General features: G+C 32.2%; 2 protein-coding genes across 2 annotated transcripts; one reads left to right on the top strand and one right to left on the bottom strand.

The window, feature by feature from the left end:
- Positions 1-1,893: 1,893 nt before the first annotated feature.
- LOC114751698 (phospholipase A1-Ibeta2, chloroplastic-like) lies at positions 1,894-8,524 on the bottom strand. The gene is made up of 3 exons (XM_028940370.1): positions 8,520-8,524; positions 3,796-3,800; positions 1,894-3,568 (listed from the first exon to the last, which is right to left on the bottom strand). Exon 3 carries the CDS (start codon positions 3,529-3,531, stop codon positions 1,939-1,941), a length of 1,593 nt encoding a protein of 530 aa, XP_028796203.1. The 5' UTR covers positions 3,532-3,568; positions 3,796-3,800; positions 8,520-8,524; the 3' UTR covers positions 1,894-1,938.
- A 9,561-nt stretch (positions 8,525-18,085) lies between these two features.
- Positions 18,086-21,131, top strand: LOC114751705 (polycomb group protein EMBRYONIC FLOWER 2-like; the record flags this gene model as incomplete). The annotated part of the gene is made up of 8 exons (XM_028940379.1): positions 18,086-18,168; positions 18,557-18,706; positions 19,134-19,189; positions 19,358-19,422; positions 19,684-19,736; positions 19,951-20,004; positions 20,081-20,140; positions 21,087-21,131. Coding segments are annotated over exons 2-8 (459 nt in total), but the record flags the coding sequence as incomplete, so codon positions are not given.
- Positions 21,132-21,137: the final 6 nt, after the last annotated feature.

Raw genomic sequence — 21,137 nt, 5'->3', positions numbered from 1 at the left:
CAAATGATTTCTTATTACATAGGATTACGCTCCCATGTAAGTGGAATTGGAGAATACTACATCCCTCTATGATATATTTCAATTCCACGTATATAGATTTACCCAATCCCAAATAACAAGCAATCACTAATACTAAATACTCTTTGAATATTTTTTTTTAAATCTCAATCTCAATCCTTACTTTTTATTTTCAATCATACTAAATGGGACCATAGTTTTTAAACGTTACATGAGATAGCTGGAAATAAAGTCCTTGACGGGTGCTAAATGAGATCCTCCCCAATGCTCAAGCATCGCGCTGAACTAGCTTTTCCTCCCTTCTGTTCTGAAACCCCATCTTCTAGTCCTCCCAAACTCGTTATTTTGTTCGTCCTTTTTAGGGCATCGCCCTTCGTCTTTAGACCTTTTCATCTGCCAATTGCTAGAGTCATTGATATAAAACATTATTTATAAAAATATCTTCGAAATATTTAACAAAATATTCTTAGCAGATTCAAAAGTTGGATGAATCGAGTATCACCGGTAATCGCATTGGTGGATATCATTCTAGGCAAGTTAAAGCGGTCACTATTTGGGACTATTTCCTGTCTGGTTATACGTTAATCCCACTTGATTCATGCAATTGTCAGTAATTAGGTCAAATAGTAAATGCACCTATTTCAAAGAAACACTTGCTTCAGATCTTAAAAAACTTGAGATAACGATATTTAAAAAATCATATTTATTTTTTCAATTGACTTCTATCCATTCCTCAAAAGTCTGGTATTGATTTTCTACAAAATTAGAAAAGTCTCCGTGTACAAAAATATCGACCTTTGAAATGAGTATTCTTTCTTTTCTTGTTCTTTTTATTTTTTCCTTTTGACTTGAAAAAAAGCAATATTTCATTGAAAAATGATAAATGGCAAAAGCAGAAGCCTTTGAGACAAAGGCATATGATAAGAATGTAAAGATGGGAACTGAGTCAGTCTCAACTTTGTTTTGAATTATTGGCCATTTTACGCTTTCAACGTCATCCTCACCACACCTTCATGAGTTGAAGGTTGGTTGGTTGTTGGAGGCTGGAGGGTTATTTTCCTCTCTCTCTTCATGTATACAGTCACATCTTGAAATGTTCAATTGAAATTTAATCAAGTGTCAACTCCGCACCAAAATTGCATTGTTTGAATTCTAATATTTCTGCCCAAATCACCGACACAATCCTACTTCTTTAGTAGATACATATATAAATACATTAATATTACGTTCAGTCCTTAATATAAGACCCTGTTTGACTTTTATTTTGGTCCTAAATATAAGACCACAATCTACTTTGTCTTTCATATTTATATATATTTTTTCAAAGTAACCCTTCTAATAATAAGAGTTTTAGTTAATACACTTGATTAGCAAAGATATTTTAGAAAACAAAATACCTATTTAGGACAAATAACTAACTCAACTTACTTCTTTAATCTTCTCAAATTAGTCAACTGGCTCAGTATCGGAGGTAGTATATGAAAAAATCACACTATTTATTAGTTTTGTTTTTTTGCCAGCCACATTATTGATTAGTTATGAATAGATGTGTGTGCAATGGTCTAGTTATTTTTATATGTACTAAAACCAGGTATAGGTGCTTTAAGAACACATTCAGGATGTTTTAACTGAAAACAAGCAAAAGCAAATGTGCCTCATAACTAGAAGCAAACATCAGAACTATTGAAAGTAACTCTCTCTGAGATACTCATTGATTGGGAGGGAAAAACTATAGCGTTTGCTTGTGTGCTTGATATTGTATTGATAGAATTGAAGTCTGCATATGCTTTAAGTTTTGTGCAGTTTAATATGTCTTTCAAGCATGATATCTGGGTATGATAGAGGTACAGAAATGAAGAGACAAAACACAGAATATGAGTGAAATCTTGTATATTCACATTTAATTGGTTATAGTATAGTTTAAGATGGACTAGGTAAACAACTAGGCATAGAGAAAGAGCTTTTTCTGGCAAGATTTACACTCAAAGCGTTTGCCTTGCTAGTATATAGTTTCTTCATATTGGATGTTTGATCTTGCATCAGTCTCGCCAAGCTCCTCTTGGCATTTGCTCTGAACGGACAATTTGATGCCAGATACCCATCCACCAGGTGTAAATAAGCCTCTAGGTCATGGTTACATGCCATGTCAGCGTCCGGCTTCAAATACGGCGACATCTTCGTATCTATTTTCAGCTCTACTCCCACATGCGTATATCCCAACCCCATGTTTTCTACCATTTCTCCTACCTTAGACTTCCTTAGCTTTTGTTCAACTTCTTCGCTCACAAACATGCCAGGAACTCTGGTAATCACATCTTGAGAATTTACGACTCTTAATACTTTCACATTTTTGGCTGTTAGTTGATTCTTGAATGCCTTGTTTCCCACTCGAGGCCCGCCAAAGGAGATTACCGCCACCGGCGGCATGTCAGCGCCACATGTACTGATCTCATCGGCCACGAGTAATGCCAGCGCGGCACCGAGGCTATGACCTGTCACCGTGATGCTGAGTGTCTCGCCTTTGTACACTTCCGTGAGCCTTTTCACTTCTTCTATCACAGATTTTGCTAGGCTTGGGACGTGAGCCCCTGGGGTCTTGTACAGGCTCAAGAACCCACGCTCCACTTTGGGCTTTTCTTGGGCCGGAGCTGAGCTATCATCATTCTCTGGTGAGACATCAGTTAATTGGGCCCTCATATTCTCGGCCCATTCCAGGCACGTTGCTGTCCCGCGAAGAGATATTACGATGTCCCTCCGTCCCATCCTTGCGATCTCTCTCCTATCATCGCAAACGGCGACGTACCCGATCCAACTGGAACGCTGGGTCATCCATCCGAGATCCGGAGCCACGTCGTCCACCCATCTGGGCAACCCGATTGATGACGTGGCATAGAGGCTCTTCGTGACTTTGTAGGACCTATCCGGCAAAACGACCCGTTGGGGCGTGGGCGGCTCCTCCGGTGACATGGCGGGATCGGAGTGAAACGAATGGTAAGCAGCTTGTACGAACTCGCCGTACCGTACAACCTCTCGCCGGAGATTCTCGTCTAGCGGATCGAGGAGTCCTTTCCAATCGTTACTCCCGTGGTATTCCCTCCAAAGGCTTCCGAGAACGTTCCGAGGGGAATATTCTGCCGTCATGGATAACAGACGCTGTAAGCGGTTGAGGTGCCTCGGAGACATCTCTTCTGTGGCCTTCATTTCTGGCCATAGCCTCGCTAGACTGAGGCCTTCAATTATGTTCTTCACTTTCTTTTCGTTGTCAGTTTCCTTCTGGAAAGGCTTTGGTTGTGGTTGTTGTTGTTGTTGTTCGAATTGGGTGATCGGAGGAGACGGCTGCTTCTGGAGGAGTTTGTCGAGGTTTGCGAGGTGCAAGCAAGTGGAGTCGATGGAAGACGGCGGCGACGGTTTCGTCGAAGGATTCAACGGAGAGGATTGGCATCGAAAGCTAGCACGTCTGACCTGAAACATGTGAGGGTTGTGCAATGGAATAGTTGAACTGACCTGCAACATCGTAAAGATTTGTATGTAATAAGACTTCGATTGTGTGCTTGAACTTGAAATTCGGAGAGAAGAAAAAGAAGAGAGCAGGGGAGGACAGCGTCAATACTTGAACAAGCCAAACCAACTAATGAGAGGAAATGATCAAGGCACGTATTTAAACACTGTTGTTCTAGGATTGCCACTGAATTTTGAGATAATTACGAAGCTGGGAGGATTAAAATAATACGATAGAAGCGGATAGAGGGGTAAATGAGGAAATTCGTTGATGATGACCTCTTCTCCGAAACGGAGTAATAAATGTTACCTCCTTCTTGGTGAACAGCTCATTCCAAGAAAGTCTGCGGGGAAGGGCGTCGCAGCGGGCTCACGGCGTCACTCGCTTTGGCAGAATTGACTGTTTTGTCCCTGAGGGAATAAATATGTCAGAGCAATCTGTTTGGAAATTATGCGGTTTGACTTTTTTGGATCAAAAAAATGAAGTCAATCCGAGTACGGTCCATAAGCCCCCGCGACTGGTTGTTGTTTTTTGAGTTTTGGATCTTGCGAACAGATATTTTATAAATTTATAAATTAAAAAATATGACCACTCGTTTAAATTTTTAATTTGTAGTGAAAATAATTCTTTCCCTTAATTTTTGTTGCAAATAAACTCGCATTAATGATTATGTTATCATTAAAATAGGTTACCATTCCGGTCTAGTTGAGACGCCTGAATATGGTAGATTACTAATTGACCATTTTGCCCATCAGATTTACGTCACTTGACGTTACTAAGCTCTAATGTGATAATAGTAAATTGCTACTTGGGGTGAGTAATGACAATTGACACTTGCCATTCCCCAATATACTGCCCTGACCTAATTATAATTAGTGGTGTCAGATTTAATTTTAAATATAAAATTTTAAATATAAAATTAACACATATGTATTACAATTAACCAATTTAACTTATTTTTTTAATATTTTTAAATTAATTATCTAACTTTTATATTAAAAACATGATAATATAAGACAACATTACTGTTACAATATTAACAAAATATCAACATTCTCCACCTAAGATTAGAAGTAATTAGGAACAATGTCCTGTGTGCGAGTGTGTCACCCGGTTCAAAATCGTAGCAATTTTTTAAGTGTAAATCAAAATTTACACGCAATTTTTTGGTCCAACAGAAGTAAAAAAAGGAGACATTAATAAGGAATTTCTTTAAATATTTGTCGTTGAATATGTAAACATTCCTATATGTGCGCGTGTGACGCAATAATGAAACTTTTTTGAGGTCAGACTCATCACGGCATCAAGTTGCTGGGGCCATCTCCAAAAAAGGAATTTTCTTTTATGCCCAGCTCCAAATAGATTTGGTAAAAGTCCGTTTACCCACACACACATAAAAATATCACATGTTATCTTCTAAATATAAATATAATAGATAATTAAATTATACATATTAAAAAGATTAGTTATATTGATTATTTGGAGAAAAAATATGTAGTGATTTTTTAAAGGTACTCTCTTTAATCATTTACAATGAAAACCACTTTCAGGTTAACATATGTAATAATAGGGATAATAAATTTAGGAAATAAAATAAATTGAAGTTTTAAATCCATTCGGAGTCAACAAATTATTCAATTAGCTCCTGCACGTATGAGAAAATATGTATATTTGAATAGTAATGCTTGGCTTCCCAAAAAAAAAAAAAGCTCTTTGACGTGTGTATGATTGTGTGCATATATGCTTTGAAATATCTTAAAAAGGATTATATTTGGTCCTTAATATCAGAGCTAGTTAGAGATTTAATTTGATCTTAAATTTAAAATCTCAAACCATTTGTCTTCAATATTTAGCCAAATTATCCTCAAGTAATTCTTATGATAATTACACATATTATAAAATTACTATCAAGGAGAAATTTAAACGCATATATGATCAAGGAGATTTTAGCAAAGAAAACATCTAGTTATTATAAATAACTAACTCAACTAATTTTTTTTTATATTTATAAATTAGCCATCTACTTCTTCTTATATTAATCATCCGAGCTAGCATATAATTGGCCATTTCATAGGTGGAATGTTTGTCGTAAAAACTTTGAACATTGAACACACAGAAAGTTGAGCAATTCAAGAGTCAATTCCTTGCGGCTCAGGCAAAAAACCCTCAAATTCCTTAGGCTTGCATGCCAGATATTTTCATTTAATTAAATAATGTTCTCTGTTGAATTCATGTCATAGTATATTCACAATTCTCATTGCATGAACCATTACCTCAATTATAAATATAGCAAATAAACCAGTAATTAAAATAATTTCCCATGGATAAATATACAGTCGTACGTTTCTTTCAAGTTGTAACAAGTCAGCACTTTCATCGGCAAAATAATATCTTTTTCTTCTTTGTTGGTCTAAAAATTATGTCTTACTACCTCCGGTTCTAATTATAAGAGCTAGGTAACTAATTTAAGGAGATTAAAGAAAAAATTTAAATCAGTTATTTGTAATAAATAGGTATTGTCTTTTCTAAAACATTCTTACTAGTTTAGTGTGTTGGCTAAAACTAAAATTATTAGAAGGATTATCTTGAAAAAATTAAGTAAATATGAGAAACAAAATGGATTGAGATTTTATATTTAAAACGAAAATAAAAGTTAAATAAAGTCTTATATTAAGGACTGAAAATAGTATTATTTTTTTATATATTTGTACGCGTTTACGCAGAATGTATGAGCTAGATTTGGTAGCATTGAATATTCCATTTAATTGAAGTCATACCATGCACTCACACGCTCACTTCTCATATATTATTTGTACAAGAAAGATAGCTTTATGTCGGGAGCTTCAATTGGAGTCTTGACTTGGTTTAAATTTGAATTAGTTTATAAAGTAAATGATGTTTTATTTATCAGAGGCAGTAATATAGTTTGTCTTAAATTTTTAATAAAACTTTTTTATTTTTACTCCCAATAATATGTCTCACTACATTATTTATCTTCTTTGCTCACTCACTTTCTTTCCATAGACAAAGGTATTTTTGAAAATAAGTTACATATATAATTAATTTTAACTAAATTTTATCCTTATATTATTTAATTATTTGTTTGTTATGAAAAAAATCGATGGATTACGTAATTTGTCCGTTTGTTTTTAAAATAAGGCTGCTTTTATGTTCGGGGTGTATATTTTTCAGCAGGCGCTTGTTGGGCTTTTGACCGCGAAGCCGCCGTATGCTGTGACCATTGTGCTCTGGTCTATATTCTTCTCCATTCTTTTATTTTTCTTTTATTTGATAATTATTTTTATTTGCTATTTTCCTAGTCCTCGTTTTTTTTTTGGTCGAGAACATGCACGACACAGCTGAACTTTAATTTTGCTGTGTACCTAAAATTAAAATGATAATTTAGGTTTGCTTTGCAAGTATCTAATAATTGGCTTTCTCTCGTTTGAATTAGATGAGTCAAAGTTTGGCTGAAATTTAGCGCAATTTTTATTGGGTTCGAGTGCTTAACCATACTCCGCGTCTTGTTATAACATGCTATGAACAAATATAATTTGATTCGAAAGAGGTTCTTCTATAAAATTCAAGAAAAAAAATCAAACCAAACATTAAATCAGTTGAGATAATAATTTAAGGGTCAGTGGCATAGAGTAAGATTGAAATTAACTTGACCGTTTTACCAACTTTCTTCCCTAATAAAATTAGAAATACGTGTATTTGATGATAAGATTTTTTTTTGTTCCAAAAAAATTCCACATAACTCCAACATCAGATTACAATAGAAAAATTAATAAAAAAAAGCACAAAAACCCTTGTATTAGTCTATAGCGGGATCCCGAGGGACCATTCTAAATGAAAGTCTAATCAAATTAAAGCTTCTCTAAGATATGTTAGTCTTAAATACATGAGTTAGTTAAAATACAATTTGATTTTAACTATAAGACTCTAATTTATATTGTTTTTCATATTTATTCCTTTTTTTCCAAATGGTTGATTAGACATGTTAAAAGGTTTTTATTCTAATGCACATAATTAACAATGTTATTTTATGAAAGACAATACTCATTTATTACCAATCATTCACGTAAGGATTGATATTTGTGTATATAAATTCAAAACTTTAGGATACTAACATTATAGAGGGAGATGCTTTTCAACCCATACTTGTGGGTGTTATTATCTTCTGTTAAGTTTAACTGTTAAATTATGCAATTTAACTTTTCTCTTAAACAATCAAACTTAATGATAAATAATAGTTCATAACAGAAATGTCGTGAAATAAAACTTTCAGAATATATAAAAGTCAAAAAAAACTTTTTATAGATGCTGAATACTCATTCATTTTCAAGTTATTTAAGTACTCCCATTTTAAAATATAAAAGAGATCTTAAAATAAAGAAATACAGTTTGAAAGGGAGTGTATGTGAACATCATTTTCAATGCTGAGAACTGTACCCAACACCTTTTTCCTCCATTAATGATCAAATACCATTGAATGGTGGTAACCAAAAGGCCAAATCTCTCTTTGTTTTTCTGTCTTCCTTGTCTGTTACTCTCCGCTTCAAAAAGTCGTTGTGACGTTGCACTACACAATACTATTCAAAATTGAAAATTGAATGCCTTTTGCTTTTTTTACTTGGACGTTGTCTGAGTGCCAATCAATTTAGGATGGGATGGGACGGGACAAAAAAAAATTTGGAACTGGAACATAATAACTATAGGATGGGACAAAACAATGACTAAAATAGGACGTGACACGAGACGGGAGTCGTCCCATCCCGAGTGTTTTTTTCCCTAAAAAATTTACTTATTAATAATTATTGTTAGATTATTCAATTCACTTATTAATAATAGTTATTATGAGACAGGGCAAAACAGTAACTAGAACAGGATGTGACACGAGACGGGGGTTGTCCCATCCCAAGTATTTTTTTCCTAAAAAATTTATTTGTTAATAATTATTGTTAGATTATTCAATTCACTTGTTAATAATAGTTATTACCTCTGGTTCTACATATAAGAATTGGATTGTAGTGTAATACAATCCAGCTCTTATATTTAGGACCAGAAGTAGTATTTTTATAGTATTCTTCATCTTTTAAGTTGCACCATTATCTCAACAAATTTTTTTTCTCAGTAAAATAATTCATAAAACTATTATATAGTATTTGTTTTATAGTTTTTTTTACAATATTGTTTTTACATTACATAATTAAACTTTCTACATAATTTTTTTCCGTACAAAGGCCCAATGAAAACAAACATTACAACATAAAATAAAAAAAAAAGATTCAGGCCCAAAAGTATAATGGATAGTGAAAAAAGAAGAAGGAACAGGACGCCCCATCCTATCTCGTGTCCTGTCCTGATCCTATCGGCTTTGGGATGGAATGGGATGGGATAGGACATGGGATAAAAATTTACAAGATGAGATGGGATATGTGACGGAAATCTTGTCTTGTCCCTATTTATCTGGATTGGCTTGTCTTGGTCTAGTTTCATGTTGTGAATAGCCTTACCCAAAAGTATTTAGTGATTCATCCAATATATATTTTTTCAAGTACGTCTAAAACATTGAATGATTTTTTTTTTGGATGCTTCGAGCACCCTAATTTAGAGTTTAGGGTATTTAAAAATGTTAGGTGCAACTGAAAAAATACTTTAGATTGCTCGATGAATAACAAAATATTTTATGGTGTTAGATATACTTGAAAAAATATTTCAAAAAGCTAGATGAACTACAAAATATTTTAATATGCTATACATGCCTAAAAAAATATACTCTTATTAGAATTCTAGATCAACCTTGGTCCTAATATATGCATATAATATATCTTTTTTCAAAACTTTAAAGCATTGTTTGTTATGGGTTATTCTATTTATATACCTTTTATATTTTATATTTGACTTCAATTTTATTCAATATGAGATTATTTTTCTCTTCAGTTCCTTTTTAACATAATCTTATACTTGACTTTCCAACATCAAATTTTGTTTCTGAAAGAGAAGAAACTATAAGTACAAGAGTTCGGGTTTGATCTCACAGAGATTACAATAATTGTCTTGTATATGGCTAAATACAATGTACACACATATACATTTAATTAAGCCCACTTAATACATTTTAAAATTGTTACAATTTGAAGGATTGAAAGTTGAGAAAAATAAAGGTCTTAGAATATTATTAATCGTTGAATAAGAAATGTACAATAAGCTAATAAATTAACCTTAGGATATTAACTAATTCAATCCAATCCTAATATCTCATATTTGTTTTTCTAAGGCACATGATAAATATATTCAAATATAATCTGAAATAATATACTAGTATAATTCTAAATGACCGAATAAAACATAATATTAATTAATCAATTTATTCTAGAATATTTTCGCAAGAATAAAGTAATGGATGCAAATAAAAAGTGAAAGCAGTAGTTTCAAAAGCAAATGATGATGAGGTTTTAGAAGATAAGCACGCAATGCTGGAGTGATGATTTGATCTTTGATTTTATGAACAAAAAGAAATAGTTAATTATTATATTGATGCACGTTCTCCGAATTAAAAAATGGTGGGCGGGTGATAATTGTACTCGCCACCATCGCATGAAAAAATTGTGCTCAAAGCTTTTAAACATACAGTACTCCTCCATCCAAGTTTTCTATAAGATACCAATAAGTGTACATACGCATTTTAACAGTAAAAGTAGCAAAACATCTCTAATTGGAACATTTATCATAATAGATATGAACAACTTTATCAACATCTTGTATATCCACAAGAAAAATAGTTGTGTGAGGGGAAGATAGTGTAGATAATTAATGCAATACTAACCAATAATTATGATCGTAAAAATAAAAAGTGGTATTAAAAATTTTAGATAGAATATTAGTGTCTATTATAAATGTAAACAAGCTATTCCTAAAAAAAATTATTATACTCTTATTATTTTATTTATAAGTTACTTTGAACATGTTTTACTAGAATTAAGAAAAGTCTTAAACCCTATAACTCTACCTTAAAATTTAGCAATTTATCAATTTTATCTCTATTTAATATATACACTGTTTAAGAAAATGTAATCTACATAATAATATATTAATGATAAATCAATATGCTGATGTTAAAAATTTAATGATGTGACTTATAAATAAGACTAATATATTATCTCTGGTCTATAAATAAGAGTTCGTTTGACTTTTATTTTGATTATAAATATAAGACCCAGTCCACTTGGTTTTTCATATTTATCTATTTTTTTAAAGGTAGTTTTTGTAATAATAGTAATTCTAACCAATACACTTGATTAGGCAGAATATTTTAAAAAAGACAACACCTATTTATTATAAATAACTAATTTAACTAATTTTATTAATTTATTTAAATTAGTTAGCCAGTTACCAGAAGAACTAGTATTACCTCCGATCCTAATTATAAGAGCTAGTTGACTAATTTGAGAAGTTAAGAAAATAAGTTAAGTTAGTTATTTGTAATAAATAGGTATTGTTTTTTCTAAAATATCTTTGCTAATCAAGTGTATTGACTAGAACTACCATTATTAGAAAGATTATCTTAGAAAAAAATGTTTAAATATGAGAGACAAAGTGAATTGGGGTCTTATAATTAGGACCAAAATAAAAATAAAATGATATCTTATATTAAGAATATGAGGTAGTATTATATAAAACCGAATGGATATATCATTGGAATCCTACCACTCTCACCACTTCCGGGTGTGCAATTGGCATCACCAATTTATCATTATCATTAATTAATTAATTCGAAAACTCCTTATCAGTTTATGTGCACTCAAACACATCCAGCATTATTCCGGCCACTTTTGCCACACACCCACCATATATTATACTCCTATATGATACTTCCATTGTGAAAGAAGGTAGCTAGGGCACTACTTAAAGCGACTCAGCAAATTAAACGTGCTACGGCCTCTCTCTCAATTAATGGTCATTATTAATGAACACCAACAATCCAAATTGTCTGCCATAGCTACTATATATAAATATATAAATATATATATTATGAATATGAATCGGTAAGTTCTCATTAATCTTGTGACTTTTCTTAATCAGTTTAGCTTATTCAATGATTTTGCTTAATTATTACCTAGTTAGAGTCAAAGAGCAAGAAGAATGGTGTTGTTTATTCCATGTTTGTGTTTTTACCCTAGCTAGTTTGTTTTTTGACCAGCCCTAGCTAGTTTTAATTATTATTCTTTCAAATTAAGTTAATTTATCAACTAATGCAACAAAGAGAATTCTAGGTCGTACCTTAATTTGTCTGATCGAAGTATAATCTATTCGCGAAAGATATTTAATGAGATTATTTAGCCGAATCAAATACTGTCACATAATATTAAAATAATGAGTAATTAATTGATTGATTATATCAGTTAAATACTGTAATTAGCTTTGTCTAAATAAAAGATCACATATTTGAATTGATCTTCCAAAGTATGTTATTTAATTAAAATATTATAACTGGTTAGAAAATATTTCTAATGCCAACTACTTAATCAGTTATCCAAAAGATTCATCAGATGTAAAATAATACTACCTCTGGTCCTAATTATAAGAGACAGTTGGCTAATTTAAAGAGATTAAAGAAGTAAGTTGAGTTAGTTATTTGTCCTAAATAGGTGTTATCTTTCCTAAAATATTCTTGCTAATCAAGTCTATTGACTAGAATTACCATTGTTAGAAGGGTTACTTTGAAAAAAAATGTATAAATATGAGAGATAAAGTGAATTGGAGTCTTATATTTAGGACCAAAATAAAAGTCAAATAGGGTCTTATATTAAGGACCGGAGGTAGTATTTACTATCGTAAATGTTTCCCTCTCACTCATCCATTCAACCTATTAATATTTAAAATGGATAGTCACAATGAGTTGAAACACATGAATAGGATTATCTCTTCTCTTTATCCCATAAGCTGTATCTGCTGTTTATAAATAAAATGGTTAAATTTGATCTTAATTAATTGTTCATTGACAAATCAGAAAAAAAAAATCTCAATTGATGGTATATATGATCAGACATTCTCTCAATTACCTTTGTGAACTCTACAAACATGTATGAGTTTGTATGGATAAAAAAAAAAGAACCAATAATATAAAAAAACTGAAAATAATCATTATTATTTATTAGCCGCATGATAAAACAAATTAGAACATATACATTTGGAATACAACATATAAACTGATTCTTTTATAATTCTCTGAGCCACTTCTATAAACCCTTACCTTAAACTATAATGTCCATTACTAAATTAAAGTTCAGGGACTGCTAATAAATCGATAATAAAGAGAAATTCTAGAGACTAAAAGTTATATTATTCCTATTTATTATTACCTAAAACATATGTAGCCTCAATCGAACTATGTATATGAAATTATGAATCATGTGATTATATATTATAATTATAATTATGTATTTAAAATTTTGGTATTTCATCTAATTGGTGTTGCCAAGGATGCGTGTGCGTAGTCACTCTCTTTGATCTGACTCTACCGATTAATTAATTAATTAATTAAGTTGACTTCGAAGTTGTTTAAGCCGTAATTAATCTCATTATTTTTCAAAACGTGATTTTAATATTTACCACCACTAACCAATACTGCTTTTTTTTTTTTTTTGGGCCAGCCACTAACCAATACTTCTTAACCAACCTTTTTATTCTACTACTAATTAATTAATTAATAAAGACTCATACGCGGTACCTTCGACCTGAACAGAGTTATTTTGTATTATTATCATAGTCCTAATTTGGTTCAACTCGTTTTCCACTTCGCTCCCATTTTGCAGACACGGTATTGACACGTAATTAAAGATGATGACAATAATATGAGACGCGAACGCGTCGTAGATTTTCAAACAACCATATGTTTTTCATTTTCAACCATCCCTTTCTTTTATTTTTATATTTCAAATAATCTAACTTATCTCAACCCAAATTTAATATTAATCAACCTATGCATTGCGTTTTTTCTTACCTATGCTACATATATAGTGCTTCCTTTGTTGGCCAAAAAAAAAAATCATATTTGAATACTTTGGAAGTATCCATGAAGGAACACCTAGTACTTAGGATTTTTTTTTTTTGCTCTTATGTGTCTTGAAAGCTTATTTTTGTAGCAAAGATATCCTGACCATTATCTGTCTTTAAGTTTTACTGTTGTTAAATTATATTGTTTAATCAGTGTTTTTAATGGTCAAACTTAACAATGAATAATAGTTCAGGGTAGAAATGCTCAGGAAAAAAACTTTCAAGACATCCAAGAGCTGCAAACTTTTAGATGTTAAGTGCTTTTTAGTGGATATTTTTGAAATATTTAAGCATTTCATCCAAAAAATATATAGTGCTTCATTTTTTTAATCGGGGACTCCACATAGAAATAAAATGACAACAACAAATATGACTAAACAGTTGTTCTATTTGTGAAGCCATGGCTGACGGATAATCAAGGAACAAAAAACTAAATCAAACACTAAATCATGGTTCAAAGGTCAACGAGTCAAATCGAGATCAACTCGGGATTGAACCAGTCATATTAAAATAACAAAATTTAATTGAAAATAACAAAATATAACAACATTAATAATTAGTAATAACAAAATACAAGGAAAGAATAGTTTGATTATAACAATAACAAAATATAATAATATTGAGAATTTTGATCTTTACGATTTTTAAATAACTAAAATTCATAACCATTGATACAAAAATCATCACTAAAATTCATTCAAATATTTAACTACTAAAATATTTGGATCTGGATGAGCAAAAATAAAATCAATGGCAACATAATTATCCAAACCAGTTCATCATCAAGTTTCATGAGTTCACATTGGTTTGACTGAGTTGATACTAGTAGGACTTCTTACCAGTTTAACACTTAAACTAGATCAGACTATTGGCTTGTTCACTGATTTTCCAGTTGAACTTGTTGATTTGGTTTGGTTTTAGGTACTATGTGGAGAAAATTTCCCTAAATTGATCTAACTCAAATTGTTGGTTCAAGTAAAAATTTAGCTAAATTACATGGCCCACTAGGCCATGGATTTAAAATATTATATTGTTGCCAATATAAGGGCCTTATATATTCATTTATATAAGGCGCTTATAAAATTATAAATCCTAGTTAAGTTGTTTTTCGCAAATTAAGGAATGTTAGTTAAATCATCTAGTGTGTTTTAAATTGATTAAAGTTACCTATTTTATCTTTAATTAAAAAAAAATTCCTTTTTCTTTTTCTCTTGCATTTAAACTCTCTCATTCTTATAACAGGAGGTAAAAGTGAAAAACTATCAATTATTTTATGATCTTATATTTTGGACCAAAAGGGAGTAGCTTCTAAGACCTGATTTTTTTTTTTTTGGTGAAAAAATCGAAATGCCCATGTGGTGCTTGAAGCCATGAGGTGCAAGGTGTTCACTTAGCCAATCATCGATATATAATGTCATATGTATAATACTTAAAATCACAGTTCATAGCAAGCCACAAATAATATGATTTTTAAGGTTGAAAAAAACAAGTAGCATGACTTTTAGCCCTTGGCTCTTGAGATTTACTAATTTAATTTTATTCTTATGCAAACAATGTGTGACCTGCAAGCATGACTATAAAATTTCGGTCAAGAGAAACTCATAAATTTATTAAATATAAATAAAATACTAAATCTATGCCTTGCAAGGACTTTTTTTTTAAAAAAAAAGATAAAGTGCTTAAATAATCAGAAAGTATCTATCAAAGAGCATCTAGCGCTTGAAATTTTTTTTTTAACTCTTTATATGCCCTAGAATTTTTCTCCTAGCATGTCTATTCTGAATTGTTATTTGTGTTAATAACTGTTAAAAAACACCAGTTAAACTACACAATTTAACTGTAAAACTTAATGATAGATAACGACCAAGATATTTTTGTTACGAAAGTAAACTTTTTAGGTGTATACAAGCCAAAAAAACTTTCAGATACTGAGTGTTTCTTCATAGATTTTTCGAAGTAACCAACACTTTACTTTGTTTAAAAAATAAGACTCTATTACTCATCTAATTATTAATAACCTAATTTGTTGGAACACACACATATTCATTGATATCCAAAAATACTGGCCAAGCACGAATACATTGATATTGATATTCAGAAAGCTAAATGTTGTTCCCTTCCCATTTATCAACCAAAGAATTTGTGGAAAGAAATTGGAACAATATTTTGACTACGGAAAAAAGAAGAAGAAGAATAGTCCCAAAAAAAAGAAGAAGGGAAAATTGGGGATAAATCCCCGTAGAAAACTTTACCGGAGAATGGTCCCTACAATTTTGTGAAAGATTGAGGTCCTTCAAGACAAAAAATATGCTCAAGAAATGACCATAATGCCCTTAGCAAAGATAGATTGCACATAAGGAAGCTTAGTCGCACTTAAAGGAAGATTATTTGCACGGGTGGAAGTTTGTTTGCACACAACATATTCTGAATAGAATAAATAAGGAAGTTTAGTTACACTTAAACAAGATGCTTCGCACGTATAGAGATTTAGTTGCACATAATATATTTTGAATAAAATAGGAGATAGATTGCATGGAAAGAAACTCAATTGCATTAAGTGAAAAATGCTTTGCACGTATAAAAATTTAATTACATAAGGAAAGGTACATTGCACAAAAAGAAACTTGGTTGCACTTGATGGAATATGCTTTGCACATATGAGAGTTCAGTTACACAAGATTTGCATGTGTAAAAATTCGGTTGCACAAGAGAAGATACATTGCATATAAATAAAATTAATTGTAGTTGACGGAAGTGCTTTGCACGGATGGAAGTTCAGTTGCACAAGAGAAGTTGTGCAACATAACTTCCATTCTCTCATGCAATTGAACTTCCATATGTGCAAATCATTTTTCCTTTACTGCAATTTAAGTTCCCTTGTGTGCAATATATTTTAACTTCTTTTGTGCAACTAAACTTTTATACATGCAAAATATCTTTCTTTAAGTGCAACTAAATTCTTTTTATGCACTGTATCTCTTATCTTATTCAAAATATGTTAGTGCAACTGAACTTCTATACGTGCAAAGTATCTTCCTTCAAATGCAACTAAAATTTTTGTGTATGCAATCTATCCTCATCAAGGGCATTGTGGACATTTATTCTTCACAAATTTCTAGGGACCATGCCCAAATAAATTTTTCAAATTGGGATCTATACCCACTTTCCCCAAAAAAACCTGTTATAATTTTTCTTTTTTTTGGCTCGCCAATCTGTTATAATTTTCATAACACTTGCTTTTGCCATATTAAAATATTAATATAAAAACTCAAAAGTCAAGTTGATAATTGTGTGAACATGATTGCGGGTCCGTTATGACTTATGTGTGCTGGGAGAGACGATTGACCCAGATTGATCAGTCATCTCACCTACTTGTTCTTCGTCAGCGAAGCCGAGTACAATTCTACTAATTAATTTATTCATTTATTCCCAGCTGCTTTCTTTCAGAGTGTAATATATATGGGGCTCTGTAGAAACCCGATAGTCCGATATGGTTTGGTCTAACCTGAACAAATCCAGTTCAGTCCAATTATAAAAAAATTGGTACGAAACAAGACTAGATAGACTGGACTGGACTAGGGATTGGCCCTTCAGACCATTTAGTCTAGTCCAGTCCAGTCCGGTTTTTTTAATTTTCAATTATTATTTATATAATTTTAATATGATTTAATTTTTTATATTAGTTTTTTATCTATTCAAATAATCAAGATTTATCTATTAACTTCTTGAGCAATAAGCATGTGTATATATTTACTACAATGAGGATTAATAAATAAACATGACATTATTGGAAAATTGAAAGGGAATGATCAAAATTGATAAACTTTGGATTAAAATATATGCAAAATTTTATATGGTAAGTTACAATCTTGCCTCCTATTAAAGAAATTTTTTTTAAAAAAAATTAAATTTAGATCCAGTCCAAGCAGTCTAGAGGACCAAGTCCAGTCCAACCAACCTCAAGTTGGTACTGGATTGGACCAGACCTCGGGCTGTCTTTTTCAGCCTGAGGTCTTTATTGAACCAGACTTCAGGTTGATAACAAACCCGACTTAGTCTAATCCATGCACATCTCTAATGTATACTCCCTCTGCTTCGCAACATGGAAAACTAGTTGGATGGTTGGCCTTTGTTGTGGGAAACTAGCTTCTTTTATTAAATCTAATCTTAGGAGATGTTTGGGTAATCCCATAAGTATTTTTTCGCAAATCGAGATAAACTCTTCCACATATTTACTTCGTATACCGTAAAAGTATTTCTGAAATCATTGTTTTATTCTTACCCAATTACCCTCCTAGTAGTATTTGACAGAGATATTGTCATGTCAACTTTATAATATAAATACGGTCAGGCCGTTATGAAAGAAGGACTTGGGCTGTGATTCCAGATCTTATTGTGGGCCAGGCTGAAGCCCATCATTATGGCCCAGACTTTAGCCCACTATACTATTGCTGGACTGGATTGTCGTCTAACTCTAGGCCTCCAGATTTGAAGTCTTGAACGACTGAGGCTCTTGTTCTTCCCCGCGAGATCCCAACATCGACGACTAACAACTCATCGGCGTTTTTTGTCTCCTCGTTTTTCATACTGTAAGTCTGTCTCCTTCGTTTTTCCGTTTTCCGCCTTTTCTGTTTTCGAAATATACCAGGAAGCGGAAAAATCAGCTCGATCTTTGAATTGTTAATATGAATGTTCGGGAGGGTTGACCTGGACTAATTTATGATCATGAAAGGGCAAAACGGAAACCTTCATTCTTCCATACCAAATACTTAATTGTGTTTATCTTTGCTTTTCCCCCTTTTAATTGCTAATCTCTGCATTTTGTGAACAATCTTATGTATCAACGTAGCCTTCTCAATAGATGACGGGGTATTTTTCTTTTGATGATTGACCGAAACTCTGGAAAAAGTATGTGACGATATGTACGAGGCATTAAGGTTCACTTGTTCTCATCTCAATATACATAATGTTCTGCAGGTTATAATTATTTTAGAGGAGGACATGTGCCGTCAAAATTCTCCTGTACACCATTCTACTGAGGAAGACACCGCAGCTGATGAGAGCCTTCTAATTTATTGCAAGCCTGTTGAACTGTACAATATTCTCTCCCGCCGTTCTCTTCATAATGTAATATAATGCGTTCTACTTACTGTTTATAATTTATGCTGGGACAATCGGAATGCTACTTTTAATCGCCATAATTAGAAAGCGTGTCTCACATTGAAGAGCAGAACCCTGTATTTCTTTTCTTGTGTATATTGTCGTTGAATACTTGAATTAGAAATTTGTATTGACATTATTAGCGCACTTTGCATGTTTTTATGTTTGGACCCCGTACGATTTAAACTTGTGAGGGTGGCCCGTATTTCACTTAGGTATATTCTCATGGCACAAACTTTTAGAGCCCAAATTTATCCATTTACTTATTATAGATACCTCTCCTAGGCACCTTGCTCTTCGTACTTACCTAGATGCTGTTGTACATCTTCAAGAATATCCGTGTAATTTTCTTAGAACTTTCAACTTTCTGATTTATGATTAATCTTCTTAGCAGCCTTCATTTCTTAGGAGATGTCTGCGCTACAAATTACGAGGAAGGCATAAAAAGAGGTACCTATTCCTTTTTTCTACTTTAACTCTTAACTATCTTTCTCTATGCTGGTGATGAGTTAATATGAATGACTCTTTAATATATGTATTGTTAATGAAAGAGCACCTGTAAATCAAGCTTTATCTTATACGTTATAAATTTTCTTGTTTCTTTTGCACTGTGTGTAGGTTAAGAGCTGGAATTGTGATATTCAATTATAGGGACTGTTACAACACGATTCGAAAGACTGAAGGTATGGATATTGTTTGTTCTCTTTGGTAAGGTTCAATGTTGCATTGCATCTTATCACTGCCTCCAATAATTATATTTTCTAAAGTGCAATTAAACTATTTGGTCAGCAACTCATCATTTTTGTCTTTGTTACCGTGTACTGATGTTGTGGTTGCATCATGTGGCTGAAAGTGTTGTGGAGAAGAATTGCATTTACTTATTACTTGAAGGGATTAGATCCGGGCAATACTGATTGAATTTTCCCAACTCTTTTTAAGTGCAGTGACTGAGGACTTTTCTTGTCCATTTTGCTTGATGCAATGCGCAAGCTTTAAGGTACATAGGGTATATTGTGAGCTTTATTCCTGTATCACTTGTTCCATTTATAGTTTTGAAGATTAGGAAGGGGGATTTATCACTCTTTGTTTATTCACTTATCCTGGTTTGTAGAATGACGGTGAGAAACTTCCTGGGTGGAAAAAGGCATTTAATTTCAGCATTGGTCTATCATTTGAAGGAGCAAAACTTACTATGGCTTTATTTGGTGCAGGGTTTGCGATTTCATCTTTGTGCATCACATGATCTCTTCAACTTTGAGTTTTGGGTTTGCAACTTTAACTATAATGTCATTGTTTATTTACTAATTTATTGGATATATTTTAAAACTTAGCTATTTGTAGGTGACTGAGGACTATCAAGCGGTCAACGTCTCTGTGAAGATTGATATATTGAGATCAGAGGTCAGGTTCTATTTAGTTTTAAAGAATGGGAAGTGGTTGATTTCCTTAGGGATTAATACACGTATGTAGTGTTAATCACAAGCAACTAGTTGGGATTGAGGCCTGTGATAACTTGGTCATTATCTCAGGTAGAGTTGTAGAGGGTGCATCCTCCTGCTGGATTCATAATATTTATTCCGCTAGAATCTGGTTTCTGCAGTGATAGTCAGGAAGAGTGCTTTTATTTAGCTTAGAGCTTGTCTTGATTGCTTCTACTGGAGTTTCTTGGTTTCTATCTTTTGTATTGATAATGGTTTTTAGCTCTATGAAAAGATTATATATATTATGTGTGTGTGTATATAGATAGATAGAGAGAAGAAGAACACTTAAGGAAGTTATTTAAGAGGATTTGTTGGTGAAGGATATATATGAAGAGTTAGCTTGTGATAGAGTCTAATGGCATTGTGCAATCCTTGCAAGTGACCTTAATTGGTGGGATAAGACTTGTTCATTTTGCATTGATCATGGTTTTGTAATTGTTATTTTTAAGGAATATCTATCCAAATATTTGTTTTCTACAACTAAAGCTTAGTTAATGGCCTTACCTTAAGAAGAGCATCTTGATACCTTGTATACAGATGTATATTATGTTAGTCTCACCTTTGCCTGAAACGATTACTTAATTTTGCTCTTATGGGCAATGGGTAAAAGAATGAACAGTAAATTTAAGTGAGTATATATTTACATGCATAATCTGTTATGCTGTGCAGCTTTTTACTATAAATTTGTCTTAAATTTGTTAGGTATTTACTTTGACTTGAATTCTGTGAATAATTTTGGCTTCACTTTGATATAGTGATGGGAATAACCTTATGTCAGCCTATGTGAAATCTTCATTTTTCATTTGAAAAGAATGTTATGTGCTAATTATCATTTGTATTAACATTTATCTATTTGCACTTTGCAGAATGTCACTGATGGGATAAATCCACAGTCACAAACCTTCTTCTTCTGGTTG

This window comes from Neltuma alba, unplaced genomic scaffold (assembly GCF_004799145.2).
Source record: "Neltuma alba isolate B1F8T4 unplaced genomic scaffold, ASM479914v2 tig00007034_pilon, whole genome shotgun sequence".
Lineage (NCBI taxonomy): Eukaryota > Viridiplantae > Streptophyta > Magnoliopsida > Fabales > Fabaceae > Neltuma > Neltuma alba.
This window is presented reverse-complemented; position numbering and strand designations above follow the sequence as displayed.

Bases quoted from the DNA above. Each gene is read 5' to 3' on its own strand.
- LOC114751698 (XM_028940370.1), bottom strand. From the start codon at position 3,531: ATGTTGCAGGTCAGTTCAACTATTCCATTGCACAACCCTCACATGTTT.